At 41.1% G+C, this 19,061-nt stretch overlaps 1 protein-coding gene and 2 non-coding genes across 3 annotated transcripts in view; 1 reads left to right on the top strand and 2 right to left on the bottom strand.

Moving 5' to 3' along the window:
* Positions 1-3,387: 3,387 nt before the first annotated feature.
* LOC144494498 (U2 spliceosomal RNA) lies at positions 3,388-3,579 on the bottom strand. The gene has a single exon (XR_013498071.1). It is a non-coding gene; the product is annotated as a U2 spliceosomal RNA (small nuclear RNA).
* A 2,287-nt stretch (positions 3,580-5,866) lies between these two features.
* LOC144494496 (U2 spliceosomal RNA) lies at positions 5,867-6,056 on the top strand. The gene has a single exon (XR_013498069.1). It is a non-coding gene; the product is annotated as a U2 spliceosomal RNA (small nuclear RNA).
* Positions 6,057-11,990: 5,934 nt separating this feature from the next.
* Positions 11,991-19,061, bottom strand: part of LOC144494010 (protein disulfide-isomerase A6-like) — a 41,193-nt gene continuing 34,122 nt past the window's right edge. The window contains exons 9-12 of the mRNA XM_078213585.1: positions 17,702-17,839; positions 15,241-15,328; positions 15,065-15,137; positions 11,991-12,153 (exon numbers count right to left, since the gene is read on the bottom strand). Of these exons, the coding sequence (XP_078069711.1) occupies positions 11,991-12,153; positions 15,065-15,137; positions 15,241-15,328; positions 17,702-17,839 (462 nt within the window). The remainder of the gene's footprint in view (positions 12,154-15,064; positions 15,138-15,240; positions 15,329-17,701; positions 17,840-19,061) is intronic.

The following is a 19,061-nucleotide window of genomic DNA, read 5'->3' as shown; positions in this document are numbered from 1 at the left end:
AAATCAAGCGCAGATGATATGTATCCTAAACTGTTAAGGGGAAAAAAGAAGAACTAGTTACTCTGATCCAATCCAATCTAATCTTCTAAATCTATAAATGTGGAGTCTGAAGACAGCTGACGCTGCAATATTGTTAAAAAAGGGAGAGAGGGATAGACCAAGTAATTACAGACCAGTCAACCTAACTTCGGTGGGAAAATTATTTGAAACAAATTGAGGGACAGCAGCATAAAGTTAATTTAGAAAGACATGGATTAATCAAAGACTGCATAAACCTGTTTTTTTAGAAGATAACAAGGAGGGTCAGTGAGACTAATGCATTTTAGCAAGGTTTTTGATAAGGTCCCACAAGGTAGACTGGTCACAGAAGTAAAAGCCCATGGGATCCAAAGCAAAGTAGCAAGTTAGATCCAAATTGACCCAGTGACTGGAAGCAAAGGGAATGGTCGATGGGTGTTTTTGTAACTGAAAGGCAGTTCCCAGTAGTGAACCACAGGACTTTGTACAAGGTCCCTTGCTTTTTGTGATATATATCAATGACTTGGACCTAAATAGAGGAGATATGATTGTGAAGTTTGCAGTTGACACAAAAATTGGATGTGTGGTTGATAGTGAGGAAGAAAGCTTTAGGTTGCAGGAAGGTATCAATGGACTAGTTGGTGGCAGAGCAGTGGCAATGGAGTTCAATTTGGAGCAGTTTGAGGTAAGGCATTTGGGGAAGGCTAAAAGGGCAAAGAAATTAACAATAAATGATAGGATACCAACAATTGCAGTGGAATAGTAGGACCTTGGGGGTGAATGTCCTCAGATCTCCGAAAGTAGCAGGACAAGTAGATGGTGGTCAAGAAGGCATACTTGCCTTTAATAAGCACAGCGCAGAATAGCTGAGTGGTAATGCTGGAACTGTATACAACATTAATTAGGCCACAGCTGGAGTACTGCATGCAGTTCTGGTCACTGCACCATAGAAAAGATGTGATTGTACTAAAGGAGATTTATGAGGACATTACCTGGACTGGTGAATTTTAGTTGAGGAAAGTTTGGATACACTACAGTTGCTTTCTTTGCAACAGAGGAGTCTTCGGGGAGGCATAATTGAAGTGTGTAGATAGACTGGGTCTAGATAGACTGGATAGGAAAGCCCTATATCCCTTGGTGAGGTATTCTTAATCAGGGATCATAGATTTAAAGTAAGAGGTAGGAGGTTTGGAGGGAATTCAAGGGGAAATGTTTTTATCCAGAGGGTGGTGAGATTTGAAACTCCAGCCTGAAAGGGTGGTACAGGCAGAAGCCCTCATAGCACTTAAAAAATATAAAAAGTATTTGAATCTGCATTTGAAGTACCGTAACTTCAAGACTACAGACCAAGAGTTGGATGGTGGGATTAGGCCAAATGGCTATTTGTTGGCTGTCTCGGACACATTGGGTCAAATGGCCACCTTCCATGTTGTGAATTTCTATGATCCTATTGTTTCTTAATAGCTCTTCCCTGAAATGGGGATTAGATTTGTTTTCGTCTGCACTGCCTTTTAAATCCCTTAAAGTGGACTTCTTCTGTTGCAGCAACTAGATTATACACAGAACACCAGCTACAGCCTGATCAGGACACTGCACAGTTTCAATAAGACCTCAAGATTTCAACTTAACTGATTTGACAACATAATCCAGGATATTATTTGCTCTCTTTATTGTCATCTCACATAGTTCATTGACACAATTAGCAACAAAATCAATGAGAACTTAGTCTCTTTCTCCTGGCAAGATCTGTTTTCACCCAATACGCCAGGAGTGCACATATCTCCTACTTTTACTTTAAATATATAGATGCCAAAACTCTTTTGGTTTTTGAAAAGAAGTGGTGTAGATCAGATAGAAGGGAAACGGATTTGGGTGTAAATCAGATGCATCACAGCTTTATCTATTCTACAAGATGTACTAAATTGTTGTAGAATTAGTTGCTCACAGAAGATGCACTCACCACCAAAGTGTTCACTCAGGAGTTTTTGCTGTGACAACATGCATTTTGTAGTCTGAACTTCTGAATTACGGTAGAGCTCTAATGTTCTTTTCATCACATAGTTGACCAAGAATATCTCTCACTCTTATTGCCTGACATTGTAATATGTCGGGAAGGATTTGTAGGTTGATACACAACTCATTTAGCTGTGTTATGAACGCATCTTCCTTGGCCATCAAGTATTGGACTGGAACATGAACTTGGGAGGCTAGGGATGATGCCCACTGCGCCACAAAACCTCCTCTCCAAAGTGGTACTTGTATGGAAATGACAACAGCATGAATGCTATCGGTTTGGGCTCCTCCATGATGCCCTAGTGTATCTGTTTGTGTTGTTTGAAAGCAAGACCCCAAAGATCTAGTTCCCTGAAGCTAAAAATTTGGTTGCCCTGGTTATTGGGGAGTGGAATGGCAATTTGTGACTTGCCTACAGCTATGCAGTAAGAGGTGGACACTGCCAAATTTATGTATCCACTTCATTAATACGTTAGTAGTGTTGGCCCGAGCTGCTTCGGTGCATTGTCCACTCCTCCAAGCTGCCTGCAATTTCTGCACTCAGCAGGCCAGTTGGCAATGCTGTTTGTCATTGTGTAATACAATCAGCTTGCTCATCATCAAAGCAGGCTGTACTTTAAAAGTGAAAGTGCACAAAAAAAATTGCAAATTGAACATCAGGCAGACAGATGTGGTGCTGGAGGCATTAGTGTTATAGTTGGGCTGCAGGTGAAAAATCATGGTTCCATGGGAGCCAGGAGGCTCTCAAGGACTTCCTCAAAAGGAATGTGAGGTCAACTCCAAGAATCTGGATCTGAGCAGCAGTGCCACTAGAAGTCTAATTTAAACTCACACAGGTGACCAAGGACCAAGGATCAATGACTGTATCTTTGCATAACATCTCCTACTCACAACATCAGCTGATCATGCTTCTTAATACACCACATCTCGATCACTCACCTAATGGTACCCCCTGGCAGTCAGGACTTAAGTCTAACATTCAGATGATCCACCTCACCTTCAAAAACTTGCCAAAGCTGCCAGCCTCACAATCACCTCTCACTGGTATCACAAATCCCATTCGGCTCTTAACTTTCAGCTTTTCACTCAGCTATAATTATCTGGCACTGCTGAGCCTTTTAGTGTCATGCTGATCCATGTGCCTCTCTCCTTTTTCTAGATTTATCTGAAGACATGAGGTGGAAAAATTAGATAAGGCACAGAAATCATGATGCACAATTAACCTGCACCGGTTTTATTTTTGTTTATATATCCAATTCAATCCAATCAAAGTCCAATTCAGAGTCTCAGCAAGTGAGACACTCCCGATCCAAGCTGACAAGACAGGGCTCTCACCTCCTGTCTTGGGCTTGATCTACATGATCCAAACTGATTGGAGTAGGAATTGCACCTCCTCCAAGGCTTGATCTCATTTGCATCTTAGCCAAAAGGCCGAGATGCCGCTTTTAAAAATCGCTTCAAATGAAGCTAAAATGTAACATAATGACTTCAACCAACTACAGCATGTCGATACTACACTTGATCTTAGCCAAAAGGCTGAGAAGCGATGCGGTTTTTTTAAATTTCAAAAATATACTTTATTCACAAAAAAAACTCTCAAATAAACCATTGCAAAATGACCGATCCAAAAATTACAAACAGTGCAAAAAAGGAATCATTTTTACAGTACAATACTATGCTTATCTACACGACATTACATTAATTACATTTCAGTACTTAAACTATATATATCAGATTTTACTGTGTGCTTGTTTTTCAGATAAGCACACAGTTACGCAGGCAATGGGTGTTCTGCAGTTACCGGGCCCTCGGTCTGCCTCGGTTGAAAGGCTTTATACGGTGGCCTTTCCCCATTGTGCCTTTGCGGCGGCTGCCCCAAGCTTGAGGGCGTCCCTCAGCACGTAGTCCTGGACCTTGGAATGTGCCAGTCTGCAACACTCGGTCAAGGACAAATCTTTCAACTGGAAGATCAGCAAGTTTCGGGCGGACCAAAGTGTGTCCTTCACCGAGTTGATGACCCTCCAGCAGCAGTTGATGTTTGTCTCGGTGTGCGTCCCTGGAAACAGCCCGTAGAGCACAGAGTCCTGTGTCACCGAGCTGCTCGGGCCAAACCTCGACAAATACCACTGCATCTCACTCCAGACCTTCTTTGCAAAGGCACATTCCACATGGAAGTGTGCGACCGTCTCATCACCCCCGCAGCCGCTTCGAGGGCAGCGTGCGGTGATGTTGAGACCTCGAGCTTGCATAAAGGATCTGACGGGGAGTGCCCTTCTCACCACCAGCCAAGCCAGGTCTTGGTGCTTGTTTGTGAGTTCTGGTGATGAGGCATTCTGCCAGATGACACTGACAGTCTGCTCAGGGAACCATCCGGCAGGATCCGCCATCTCCTTTTCTTTCAGGGCCTCAAGGACATTACATGCTGACCACTGCTTGATCGCCATGTGGTCAAAGGTGTGTTTGCGGAAAAATTTCTCCATGAAGGACAGGTGCTGCAGTACGGTCCAACTACTTGGAGCGTTCCGCGGCAATGTGGCAGACCCATCCTCCGCAACACTTGGGACAGGTAGAACCTCAAAAAGTAGTGGCACTTGCTGTTAGTGTACCGAGGATCTACACACAGCTTGATGCAGCCGCACACAAAGGTGGCCATCAGGATGAGGGTGGCGTTGGGAACGTTTTTCCCTCCGTTCTCTGGAGATTTGTGCATCGCTTCCCTCCGGACATGATCCATCTTTGATCTCCAGATAAATTTGAAGATGGCCTGGGTCACTGCTGCTGCGCAGGATTTGGGGATAGGCCAGATCTGCGCCATGTGCAACAACATGGACAGTACCTCGCACCAGATGATCAGGTTTTTTCCGGTGATAGAGAGGGAGCGTTGCTCCCACAAGTCCAATTTTTGCCTGGCTTTGGCGATGCACTCTTCCCAGTTTTTGACGCATGCCCCTGCCGCTCCAAACCATATCCCCAGCACCTTGAGGTAGTCTGCCCTGACGGTGAAGGGGACAAAGGATCTGTCAGCCCAGTTCCCAAAGAACATGGCCTCACTCTTGCCCCAGTTGACTTTGGCTCCCGAGGCCAGCTCGAACTGCCCACAGACTTGGAGGAGCCTGCGAACAGATGAGGGGTCCGAGCAGAAGACAGCCACGTCATCCATGTACAGGGAGGCTTTGACCTGCGTGCCTCCGCTGCCTGGGATTGTAACCCCTTTGATGCCTGGTCGCTTCTGAGGGCCTCGGCAAAGGGTTCAATGCAACACACAAAAAGGACGGAGGAGAGAGGGCAGCCCTGCCTGACTACAGACCTGATCCAAAACCTATCTGATTCCCACCCGTTGATTGAAAAACTGCTGCTGGAGGGTCATCAACTCGGTGAAGGACGCACTTTGGTCCGCCCGAAACTTGCTGATCTTCCAGTTGAAAGATTTGTCCTTGACCGAGTGTTGCAGACTGGCACATTCCAAGGTCCAGGACTACGTGCTGAGGGACGCGCTCAAGCTTGGGGCAGCCGCCGCAAAGACACAATGGGGAAAGGCCACCGTGTAAAGCCTTTCAACCGAGGCAGACCGAGGGCCCGGTAACTGCAGAACACCCATTGCCTGCGTAACTGTGTGCTTATCTGAAAAACAAAAAGCACACAGTAAAATCTGATATATATAGTTTAAGTACTGAAATGTAATTAATGTAATGTCGTGTAGATAAGCATAGTATTGTACTGTAAAAATGATTCCTTTTTTGCACTGTTTGTAATTTTTGGATCTGTCATTTTGCAATGGTTTATTTGAGAGTTTTTGTTATGAATAAAGTATATTTTTGAAATTAAAAAAAACCGCATCGCTTCTCAGCCTTTTGGCTAAGATCAAGTGTAGTATCGACATGCTGTAGTTGGTTGAAGTCATTATGTTACATTTTAGCTTCATTTGAAGCAATTTTTAAAAGCGGCATCTCGGTCTTTTGGCTAAGATGCAAATGAGATCAAGCCTTGGTGGAGGTGCAATTCCTACTCCAATCAGTTTGGATCATGTAGATCAAGCCCAAGACAGGAGGTGAGAGCCCTGGGTCTTGTCAGCTTGGATCGGGAATGTCTCACTTGCTGAGACTCTGAATTGGACTTTGATTGGATTGAATTGGATATATAAACAAAAATAAAACCGGTGCAGGTTAATTGTGCATCATGATCTCTGCACCCATTTCTGTGCCTTATCTAATTTTTCCACCTCATGTCTTCAGATAAATCTAGAAAAAGGAGAGAGGCACATGGATCAGCATGACACTAAAAGGCTCAGCAGTGCCAGATAATTATAGCTGAGTGAAAAGCTGGAAGTTAAGAGCCGAATGGGATTTGTGATACCAGTGAGAGGTGATTGTGAGGTTGGCAGCTTTGGCAAGGGTTAGATGCAGGCAACATGCAAACTTTGTGAATGCTAAACTTGGTAAGTTGCTGCAGGTTTCAGTTGGGAGCGCAGGTTTGTGCGAGGATAGCACCACTTAAATCTAGATGCTGCTTAACCTGCATGTGCTGAGCATTTATGTATTTTCTGCTTTTATACCACTTAAATCTCATCTGCATTACTTAAAGCCAGCCTGCACGGGACGTAAACAGGAGGTACATTCTGGTTGCAGAGATGATGGAACTGGTAGCAAAAAGAGTGAAAATGGTGAAACAGGGCAGAGAGCATTCTACAAGGTTCTCTGATAGCACTGGTGGTCAACTGGAGGAGAGATGTCTTCTACCTACCGGGGATTGCAATGTGAAAATTGCATTGAGCATTTTGTCCATTTGATGCAGCAATACACACATGTACCAGCAGAGGGAATCAGTAAGAAGAGATAATAAAGGATCGATGTTTTAATAGCACGTGCAGTTCTGATTTTATACATCTTATTGTTTCTCCCCAACATGAGAACATGGCGAAAAATATGAAACATTATTGTTTTAGGCATGAAACCATTGGAAGGCATTTGTCCACTTTCTGCAGACAGCATTTTGTTTTTGATTAGATGGCTATTATGACAAGATCAGTGTGTACATATGTATTTTGTGCATTTTCTTTTCAAACAACTCATACAAGGCACAGAAACAGACGAATTGGTCCAACCAGTCCATGTTAGTGTTTATGTTCCACTGATGCCTTGTCCTGTCTTTCTCCAACTAAATTGATCAGTAAAATTCTCCATTCGCTTTTCTCTCATATGCTCATCCAATCTCCAATTGAACACATCGACACAATTCTCTTCAACCACTCCCTATGGTAGAGATTTCCACATTCTTACCACTTTATGGATAAAGAAATTTCTTTTGAATTCCCTATTGGCACAAGTCAGCAGTGTGATGGCATACCCTCCAACTTTCCTGGATGAGTACAGCTCCAACAACATTCAAGAAGCTCCACACCATCCAAGACAAAGCAGCCTGCTATATTGGCACTCCATTCACTGCCTTAAACATTCAATCCCTCTGCCAGCAGAGCAGTGGCAGCAATTTGGACCGTTTGCACTGCAGCAACTCACCAAGGGTTCTTCAACAGCACAATACAAACTAACAATCTCTATCACCTAGAAGGACAAGGGCAAGGGATGCATATAAACACCCTTCCAAGGCACACACCACACTGAATTGGAACTATTTTGCTGTTCCTTCACTGTCATTGGGTCAAAATCCTGGAACACGTTCCTTAATAGTACTGCCAGCAATGACCACACGGAATGCAGGTGTTTAAGAAAGTGGCTCATCACCACCTTTTCAAGGAAGCGAGTGGTAATAAATGCTGGTCATGCCAGCAACACTCATATCTCAAGAACAAATCAAAGGATTTCTTGGTGACTGTTGTGTATTGATGACCTTTAGTTATGTTCTTCCCCACAACTGGAAATGCTCTCTCTTTATCCACTATATCAAAACATTTCAAGTAATCATATAAACATTTCTTATACCCCCCCACTCAACATTATGATACCTTAATGCCAACAATATAACTCCAATTCAAATTCTGTTTGAGTGCTAGCTGTGCCTCAGTTGATAGCATCCTCACCTCTCGTTCCAAAGCTCGAGGTTCAAGTTTCACTCCAGGGTTTGAGCACAAAAATCAAAGCTGATGCTCCAGTGCAGTACTGAAGGGTTCCTGCACTTTTAGGGGTGCCAACTTCAAATGAGACATTAAAGCAAAGCCCTTTCTGTCTGCTGCAGTGGATGCAAAAGATCCAATGGCACTATTTTGAAGAGCAGGGAGTTATCCCCGCCCGGTACACTGGCCAATATTTATTCCTCAATCAATGTCACAAAATCAGATTAGTTGGTCGTTAACCTCTTTGTGGGAGCCTGCTCTGTGCAAATTGTCTTATAAATTACAAGTGAAATCATGTCAAAGAGTTCTTCATTGGCTGTAAAGTGCTATGAGATACCAGCAGTTGTGAAAAGCACAATATAAATGCAAGTCTTTCTTTCCTTGTAGTTTAATTGAAATAGAACTTGCTGTCTATAGCACTGGCATCTGACAAAATGCCCTGCAACAGGTTAACAGGTGCTGTCTATTGACAGCTGCAAGAAAAGTACTAAAAGGATAAAGCCAGGAAACACAAGACCCATGGGACAGGGTGTCCATTCTTCTGGTGAAAAGCAGATTTGGGGTCTAAGTTTACAGGAAACAGGTTACAGGTAGGTTCCCAACTGTGCTTCAATGTATTTCTGAGTTTCATCAAACAATATTTTAAAAAAAATTAACCTCACATCATTACAGATGAAGGTTTTCTTTCAAAAAAACAGATCCTGGATCATAAAGTATCAGTATTGCTGATGAATATGGTGTTGTTCATGCCCAATCTACAACCTTTTGATGTAAATTTGGAATCAGCATCTGTATTCTCGTGTTGTTTCATAAGTATGATGGCAGATTTTGCAATTACAAATGACAAAACAAAATAATCTTACTGCTCCCTAAAAACTGATCACAGACCACTAGTAAGCTCTTTCAACAATCCACATAGCAAACCACACACTGGAATACAGTTTTGGATATTCAAACTGCAAGAGTACTTTCCAAACTCAACCTAGCAGATTATCTTTTGCAACATTTGTTGCTGACAGTCAGTTTTACTAGTTGTGAGGAAAAGGTTGCTGAACAAACAACATCATAGCTCTGTTAAGCCTAAATCTAGTGCCAAAATCACGTAAACTAGCTCTCATCAAGTGGCAATGAAACATGAGGCGTTGCAACTACCTATGACATTCACGAAACTGGAAAGATGTGATCCAGAATACATCGCTCACATACAGGGTTTTCACAATGTTTGAAATTAACTCACCATTAGGACCTCAAATGATCTTGTGTTATGCGGCATCTGTATTGTAATTCCACAATCATTGAGAGAATGTATTGTTGATATAATACATGAAGGTTTTCAGGGAATTGTCAAACTAAAGAACGCCTTAGGGAAAAGGTACAGTTCCCCTCCAAATTGCAGCAGTTCATGAGGTGGCTCACCACCTTTTCAAGGGCAATTAGGAATGGGCAATAAAGGCTGACCTAGCCTGTGACGCCCACAACCTGTGAAAGAATGTTTTTTAAAAATAACCACATGGTTGAGCACAAACTTTGCCACGTCAAATCTTTATGATCCTCTCAAGATATCAGAACTACCTCCAGCTACATTAATCTTTACACATCCTATGCTAAAACATCTTCCTGAGCTACCCTGGGGTGCTAATGATCAACACGTACATGAACACAATTGAGAATAGAAAGATTGAATGAAAGCAAATGCCGCGTAAAACATGAAATTCAGAGCAAGACTGCTAAAGCCAGGAGATAAAGTGCTTGTGAAACATAATGGTCATGTTGGAAAGCAAACAACCCCCTGTGACATCCAGCCATTTGTTGTGACCAACATAAAAGGATTGTCATCACTGTTGAGTGCATTGACCATCTGACTCATACAAGTACAGTATTTTGAACATTTTACAGCATGATATCAGATTGTGTCTGTATTTTAAGGTGCAAAATACACCAAGTAAATAGGGTTTGATACATTGAAAGTGGTCTGTAGTTTGAGATTTGCAAGTGTCTGCTGTTTGTAAGTGGTTGCCATGAAATATATGGTTTTGAAGGTACCTGTTATTAGAGATATCCTCACTTGAATGCAAATGAAACCCTAACATATGAATAAAATGCATCTATTGCAATATTTGGAATATCATAATTAAGTTTGGTTTGGATAATTAAAAAATACAGATTCAACAGCAAATAATACTCCATTCTCATTTTAAATTAATAAATCTTCAACTAGTTCCATTTCTATAAGTCCTAAATGAATATAAGTAACTTACATCTTCATTTTTGACATTCCAGTGTTTCATTGTTTTGCTTTTAGGTAAAACATCACCTATTGGTACTGTGGAAACATGTCCCATAGAAAGTCTTCTATATGTCAGCAATGATTAAAATACAATTGTTACTTTATTAAATTGGAAAGGAACTACTTAATTTATTTTTCTGTACTTCACAATCAAAATATACGAATACATCACATCCCATTCTTACAGTTAAGTAAAAATAAAATATTTATTATACTACTTTGTATTTTATGCATTTTATTTAGTTTTTAAAATTGTACCATGCCATTTCAATTGCTTTAAGATAGCATTTTAAGATATATGATAATTTCTACAAACAACCTGATTTAAATTGATAGATTTTTAATAGGTACAGGTATTGAGGGATCTGCTCATAGGCAAGTAAATAGGATTGAAGTACAGATTGGCGATGACTTAACTGAAAAGTTGGAAAAGGCTCGAGGAGATGAATGGCTAACTCCTGTTCTAGGGTTCCCAACCTTCCTGTTTTTGCAGGGAGTTTCCCAGAATTGTTAACTTTAGCACTGCTGCAGGTGATTCACGAGAAAGGTCTTTGTATGCACAGTTCATGCATGTCCAGTATTCTAATTCACATGGCTTACAACCAATCTGCATTGACCAAGCTCTACTAGTCATCTTGCTTCTCTGGCCAGTTGTGAGGTTGGGTGGCTTCAGGGCCAATGAAAATCACCTGGAAATTCCTTGGGCAGGAACTTTCCGCCACCATTCTAGGGAACACATTTAACTTTCACTATTGTTAAAGATCCACCTCAGTGAACAGCCTGCCAATCTGCAAAGGCAGCTGTGACCCAAGACTAGAACTGTAAACAGTCTCCAGATTGTATCATGGGGTCACTGGCCCCTCACCCAGTCCTGTAAGATTGAAGACTAGCTGGGGAGGATGGGAGGGAAGGTCATCTGGGGAATTTCACATGGCTCCCCCACTGCCTGCAAACCAGTTAACAGGGGACTGTAAAATTCTACCTAATGAGCACTGATTTCAGTAAAAGAGAAACACAAACTGGGAAGAGAATCAACTGGCAAAGGAGGGAAAAAAAGAGCAATACAAACAGAGAGGGAAGGGGAATAAAATTGGGAGTGAGAGAGAAAGAAACACAAATTGTAGGATCAGAAGCAAACTTTGGTGGGAAGGTGAAACAAATTTGGAGAGGGAGGAACAGAAACAGTAGGGAGTGTGCTGATTATGTGTGTTGTTACATAGTCCTAGAACAAAGAATATTATTTAACTACACTCTGCATTTAAAAAAACCTAATTTCTCACCTTGCTTTAATAATTATCCCTTATATTTACATCATCTACTCACTGATCGGTGAAAAGCTTTTTTCTGATTTACCTTACAGAAACCTCTAATAGTTTTAATCAAATCTGTCAGAATTCCACTTAACATTTACTATGTTAATGACAGCACTCCCAGTTTCTTTGCTCTTTACATGAATACACCGGTGATTCTTGGTATGACCTTGCTAAATGTCCTTTGCATCCTTCTCTAAGACTTTGAAATTCTTTCTAAGGTAGGGCACCCAAAAGTGAACACAAATGTGATTAAAACAATTTCAAAATATACTTAATATAAAGGTTTAATTTTTTACCTAAAAAATTCAGCTATTCCAGGTTCATTGAATGAACCCTTCAAGAGTACTTTCTTTCTTTTTCTTGCATCAATGGCTATTATGGTAGGATACATCAGGTCTACAATACTTAAAGCATTTTCTAGTTTTGGGTGAGCCAGAGATTCTGTCCACAACCAACTAAAATGAGAAAAAAGCAGTTTTGTTACACTATGACATACAACAACATAAAGATCTCTCCCCCACCCCCCCCCCACCCACCGCCCCCCAATTTCAGTATCATTACAAATAGTAAATATACATGAGAACATAGCTCCAAATTTAATTGAAGGTTATAAAGGTTTTCAAAGCTAAAATAATGATCTCAAATCAGAACAAACTGCCAGTTCGGGTGGCATTCATTTGAGGTTGCTCAAAAAATTGTGATTAGTACTATGTGGGCCCCTTGCTTTTATATTTAATTTTGAAGTCCAAGATTGTTCCTACAATCTGGAAGGAAGCTCATTTTGTACTGATATTCAAAAAGACTCATAGGTCAGAAGTGGGAAACTATAGGCCCATTAGCTTGATGTCAGTTCAGGAAAAGTTGTTAAAACAAATCTTGGTGGCACTCAGAAAGCGACCTTTACTATGATAGGGTTATTAGAGACTTAGAATATTGTTTCTGGAAAACAGGGCCATGTATTACCAACCTGGTTAAATGACTAAGATAAAAGCAAATTACTGCACATGCTCTGACGAAGGGTCATCCAAACTCAAAACGTTAGCTCTAGTCTCTCCACAGATGCTGTCAGACTTGCTGAGAAATTCTAGCATGTTCTGTTTTGGTTAATTTACTAGCTTGATGGATAAAAATTGTACATTTGGATTTTTCAAAGAGTGAGGAACAAAGTGCCATATAATGGATTACTGTACAATATAGTATCTTGTGGGATCAGAGGTCAGATCTGGGATTTTATAGGAAATTACTTGTATTCTCATAAACAGAGGGTCGTAATTAACGGTAGTTATTCACAGTAGACCAGTGGTCTTCAGCAACGGTCGATGTTAAGACTCTTACACTCCTCAATCTAAACAAGAAGACACTCTGTATAGTGCATACCTCTGCCACACTGTTAACTCAACATTATTACAATTGTGCAGCTCTTCCTTAAGACGCTTCCATGTCTGTTTGATACTCTAACTACAAAGTTGAAAAAAAGAAAACTTTTTATTAATGGCTTCCATCTCACTGAGGAGGCTTTAGGCCAATCTAGATCCAAAAACCTGCTCCAAAAACTCAGCTCACATTTTGATAACTGTGACAAAATTCACCACAGCAGTTGACACAATCCACAACACTCTAAACAGTTAACAACATTCTAAATTAAACAACTTACAATATTCTAATAAAAGGCAATTTGTCCAGTCCCCCAATGTTAACAGATCCTTTAAAAAAAGTTCCAGGATCTGGACCCTTCACCAAGAACAAATCAATTCTTCCTTGTGCCATACCTATCTGTGTACCAGCTTTCATCGAAATGGTTCATTAGTTTATGAAATATATTGTTTACAGACAAACAGGAGCGAAATCATGGGCTTGCAGCTTCCACAGTGTGACAATCTCTGTCAGATTGCCATATTTGATAAACTTACCTTTGCTGTAATTGCACAGCTCCTGTCTCACCCAAGCTTCCACACTCAGGTTGAGTGAGATAGGAGCCGTGCAGCAGCCCCCAGCAGTATTGACATGGAATAACTGGAGTGGGGTGTGTGCGCGCATGCCAGAGTGCAAGAGGGACGGGGGTCAGACCAGGAGCGAAAGGTGTAGTTGGTGTTCCCTGTCAGTCTAGGTGTCTCAATAGTTGCTTTGAAGTTAGAAGAGATTTTTTTCCTTCTGACTCAGAGAAACTAACGGGGTAAAACTGGCAGACCGGTCCAAACTTAGTGATTTAAATCTTTTAATTCTATAAAATGGTTCCCAGCCCAGCGCAATTATCCAGAGGAAGTTAGCACTTCTGGGCAATTACTGGCTATACCCTATGTGGGAACTCACTGGATGGTTTGCCTATTACATCTTGGGGTACCCCTGAAATGCAGTGCTGGGGAACCCGGAAGTTATGGGCCATTATCTCTGCCCACCTTCTGTGGTAACTACTGATCTTGACAAAAACACTGGCCCCATCATTGCTCGACTCCCCAGGCTCCAGCCCCAACGTACCTTTGCTTCTCTCATCCACCAGCTTTCTGCACACTATTCACTACTCTCCCAATCAGAGATTGATTTGCTGCAGATAGGCACACTAATCAGCCTATCAGCAGCAAATGCAGGAGATAAACAGCCTGTGATTTGAGGAGCAACTTCTATTGAAACTCTGCTGGTTGACAAGAATTTTGAAAACTGCCCCTGGGGGCCATGTAGAGGATCCAGCCTGTGGGCCACACTTGGACAAACCTGGTCTAAAGGGAAAGTAAGTAGAAAGTAAGCATGGTTAGAAGCTTGTAAGGGTGTTCTCCATAATATGCAAATATATCAAAATAACTTGAATGTTTAGCTAGCAATCTTTGGAAATCATTGAAACTACTCCAATACAAAAATATAGATGGAACAATGATGGACCAATAGATTTATTTATTCTTTCTAGGGCGTTGGCATCACTGGCAAGGCCAATATTTGTTGCACAACCCTAATTGCCCTTGAACCAAATGGCTTGCTCAGCCATTTCAAAGGGCAGTTAAGACCCACATTACTGTGGGTCTAGAGACATATGTAGGCCAGACCTGATATGGACAGCAGATTTCCCTCTCTAAAGAACATTAGTGAACTAGTTGGTTTCATGGTCACTACTGCTGAGACTAGGTTTATTTTCCAGATTTTATTAATTGAATTCAAATTCCACCAGCTGTCATATCCTGGGCCTCTGGATTACTAGTCCAGTGATAACAATTCCCCCTACACCACTGGAGAAAATTGTAATTATTTACCAAAAAAAGGATGAGATCACCTTGGCGATGAGTCCTTTAAACTTGCACTAACATTTGTATTAATTTTGTTCTCACAGTAGACTCCTAATATTCCTCAAATAAAAAAATCCTGGTAGAAATTACTCACCCCCACTTTTTCTTTTTGTATTTGTCTGCCATTTTCACCAGTAAGTTCAGATAATCACTTCTGCCACTAGACCCTGGCAACAGGAAAAGTTTAATTAAAAAGTAAAATGCAACATTAATTAAAAATATAGAAAATATATAACCTCAAATTTCATATCATTTCAGGGGATAATATACCTGTTTCAGAAATGTTTGGCAGTGCAGCAATAATACATAGTAGCTGATGATCACATGTTGCCTTCAAGGTTTCTTCACTAACCATTTTCTAAAAAACAAAATCAGGAAACAATGTTTGTTAATGTTAAGGGGTTTGATATCCTCATTGTTGATGTCTTTTCTCTAATAAAAAACAATATAAAACAATCTGAAAGAGATGGTCTACTTTGATTTTAAATTCTGTTATCCTTTTTCCAATTTCAGATGATTGCCAGAAATTCAACATCTATCTCTTCAATAGAGCATTTACAGAGGATTTTTGGAAGGAAATAATCCTAAAACTTTAAAGATGGGGCAGAGGAATAGAGTCATAGAAGTTTACAGCATGGAAACAGGCCCTTCGGTCCAACGTGTCCATGCCACCCCCTTTTTCTAACCTCTAAGCTAGTCCCAATTGCCCGCATTTGGCCCATATCCCTCTATACCCATCTTACCCATGTAACCGTCTAAATGCTTCTTAAAAGACAAAATTGTACCCGCCTCTGCTATTACCTCTGGCAGCTCGTTCCAGACACTCACCACCCTCTATGTGAAAAAATTGCCCCTCTGGACCCTTCTGTATCTCTCCCCTCTCACCTTAAACCTATGCCCTCTAGTGTTAGATTCCCCTACCTTTGGGAAAAGATTTTGACTAGCTGATCTATGCCCCTCATTATTTTATAGACCTCTATAAGATCTATAAGTGTCCTATGCTCGAGAGAAAAACATCACAGTCTATCCAACCTCTCCTTAAAACTCAAACCATCAAGTCTCAGTTGCACCCTAGTAACTCTTTTCTGCACTCTTTCTAGTTTAATAATATCCTTTCTATAATAGGGTGACCAGAACTGTACACAATATTCCAAGTATGGCTTTACCAATGTCTTGTACAACTTCAACAAGACGTCCCAACTCCTGTGTTCAATGTTCTGACTAATGAAACCAAGCTTGCTGAATGCCTTCTTCACCACTCTGTCCACCTGTGACTCCACTTTCAAGGAGCTATGAACTTGTACCCCTAGATCTCTTTGTTCTATAACTATTCCCAACGCTCTGTCATTAATCGAGTAAGTCCTGCCCTGGTTCAATCGACCAAAATGCATCACCTCACATTCATCTAAATTAAACTCCATCTGCCATTCGTCAGCCCACTGGCCCAATTGATCAAGATCCCGTTGCAATCCTAGATAACTTTCTTCACTGTCCACAATGCCACCAATCTTTGTGTCATCTGCAAACATACTAACCATGTCTACTAAATTCTCATCCGAAGCATTAATATAAATGACAAATAACAGTGGACCCAGTACCGATTCCTGAGGCACACCTCTGGTCACTGGAATGATTGTCATATAGCTAGGAGATACAAGTAAACTTGACAAAATTCTATAAAGCAATGGATAAGTGGAATATTTTCCTAACTGGAATCGCAAGGCTAATTTTAGGCAATATTTAGGCCTGGCAAAGGGTGCAGAGGGTGTAATGAAGAATGAAATTGAACAACCAATCCCAACCGATGTTCATCCATTTAATGTTGTGTTTGGTTTTACAATCCTCCCACCAAATCCCAAGTTAACATACTTAAATATATTATAATACTAAGGTCCTGAATTTTTTACTTTGACATTCAGGGAAAATTAAACTGAAAACTGTAATAGCCAGCTATTGCCAGGATCAGCAGAAGGATGTGAACAGCTTCAGTGGCCATTTCCACAGCTATTTTTGGCATTCTTCTACAGGTCAGGAGGAGATTGGCTGTGCCTAGTTAATGATTCAGCATCTTTACTGTCATATGGCATCCCATGCCCATATGAAATGCTATACTTGCTCTCAAAATAGCCTTCGCTGTGGCTGATGATTGAAATTTCCTGTTGGTTTGAAACATGGGGTCTGATTTTACCATTTTCATTCTAAGTGCTGAATCTGGGCGCAATTCAGATCCGACTTCGAAATCAGATTTCAGGCGCCCCCACTAGCCCTTAGCCTGCCCATTTTGGAGGGCATTTTAGAGTCAACCACCACATGTAGGTCAGGCCAGGTGAGGCCAGTAGATTTCCTTCCATAAAGGACATTGGTGAATCAGATGAATTTTTATGACAATTGACAATGATTGTCATCATTAGACTAATTCCAGATTGTTACTGAATGCAAGTTCAACCAATTTCCTTGGTGGGATTCAAATGCAGGTCCCCAGAGAATTACCCAGTGTCTTTGGATTAGTAGTCCAGTGACAATACCACTATGCCACTGCCTCCCCGAAAGTACAAATGAATCTACTGTAAGCTATTTCTGCTGTTCAATTTTGAGCTGTCCAATTATGTGGCATCAGGCTACATGTCTACTCCTAGTATGTACCTGGAAAATTTACAACTATGTTTTGTCATTCACAAAAAATTATTTTGCGGCTTAGATATCATGGTTCTTTCCAAAGCTAATTTCTTACCTCAAATGGCTTATATAGTGACATCTTAGCATACAAGTCAACTCCTTGAGCAACAATGCTGGATATAGATTTCTCGCCATTATAGTCAACAGTTTCATTATTTGTTTTAAATATCTTAATCACTGGAACTTGTTGAATCTAAGAAGGAATAATATCTTGTTATCTTAAAGGTAATTACATAATTATAGCACAGTGGTTAGCATTTCTGCCTCACATAACCAGGGATCTGGGTTCGATTCTAGCCTTGGGTGACTGTGTGGAGTATACATTTTCTCCGTGTCTGCAAGGGTTTCATCTGGGTGCTCCGGTTTCCTCCCACACTCCAAAGATGTGCAGGCTATCTAGATTGGCCATGCTAAATTGCCCTTTAGCACCCTAAGATGTGTAAGTTAGGGTGATTAGTGGTGTAAATGTGTAGGTTTATAGGGATAGAGCAGGGGTGGGACTCAGTGGGATGCTCTGTCAAAGAGTGGGCGCAGACCTAATGGGCCAAATAGCCTCTTTCTCCACTGCAGGGATTCTATGATAAGATCAGTAAGGGGGTCCTCCATGTCCGTGGGGGCAGGTGGGTGGGCAGTTGGGAGGGGGGGGGGGTATTTTTTGCGCAGATTGGGATGTCCCACTCTCTGAGGAGCTGGCCTTGCCAGCTCTGTCAGGCCTCACTCTGCCAGAACTGTTTCTTCAGAAGGAACTCTTCAAATGCAGACAATAAAAATATAACAACACTTACTCCAACCTCTAAGTCAAAAGAAAGGGTTTAATAAAGAAACTTCATTACTCCAAACTTGGGGCCTCGCCCTGGGTCACACCAAGCTCAGCACAATTCCTAACAGGTTATTTATAGTGAGTCAGTTGGTCAGCTGATCATCACATCATTCTGTAATTGGTTCCATGGTTTACTGGGTCAGCTGACTCTTACAGCTTGTTACCATTGATCACATTACATCCAATACAAAGTTGTCACCGGTTACATTCTAACAGATTCCCTTTATTTTAATTTTTTTTCCAAAATAATTTAAGACAATCATCCTCCAGTATTCTTAATAACTTTCCAGTACCTGCACACCTTTTTGTAAAATAGTCGGATATCTGCAGATTTGCATCAGCCCAGTTAAGTTTGGAAACTTCTTTGTTTTCCAGCATTTGTTTAATGCTGGCCAAATCAATTCTTAGTCATTTTTCTGTTACACTTTTTGTTGAGTGAACATTGTCCCATAAAGACCGATTGTCCACATAACATTCAATTGGCACTTTCTTACCCGATGTGCCCATAAAAAATAATTCTGTAATGTGTCAGACAAATATATCTCCATATCCAATGCTTCCAACTAACGCTGGGGTTTCAGCCGCCAATGTACTT

The sequence above is a fragment of the Mustelus asterias genome, chromosome 5 (assembly GCF_964213995.1).
Source record: "Mustelus asterias chromosome 5, sMusAst1.hap1.1, whole genome shotgun sequence".
Classification (NCBI taxonomy): domain Eukaryota; kingdom Metazoa; phylum Chordata; class Chondrichthyes; order Carcharhiniformes; family Triakidae; genus Mustelus; species Mustelus asterias.
The sequence above is the reverse complement of the archived record's forward strand: the minus strand, read 5'-3'. Positions and strand labels throughout refer to the sequence as shown.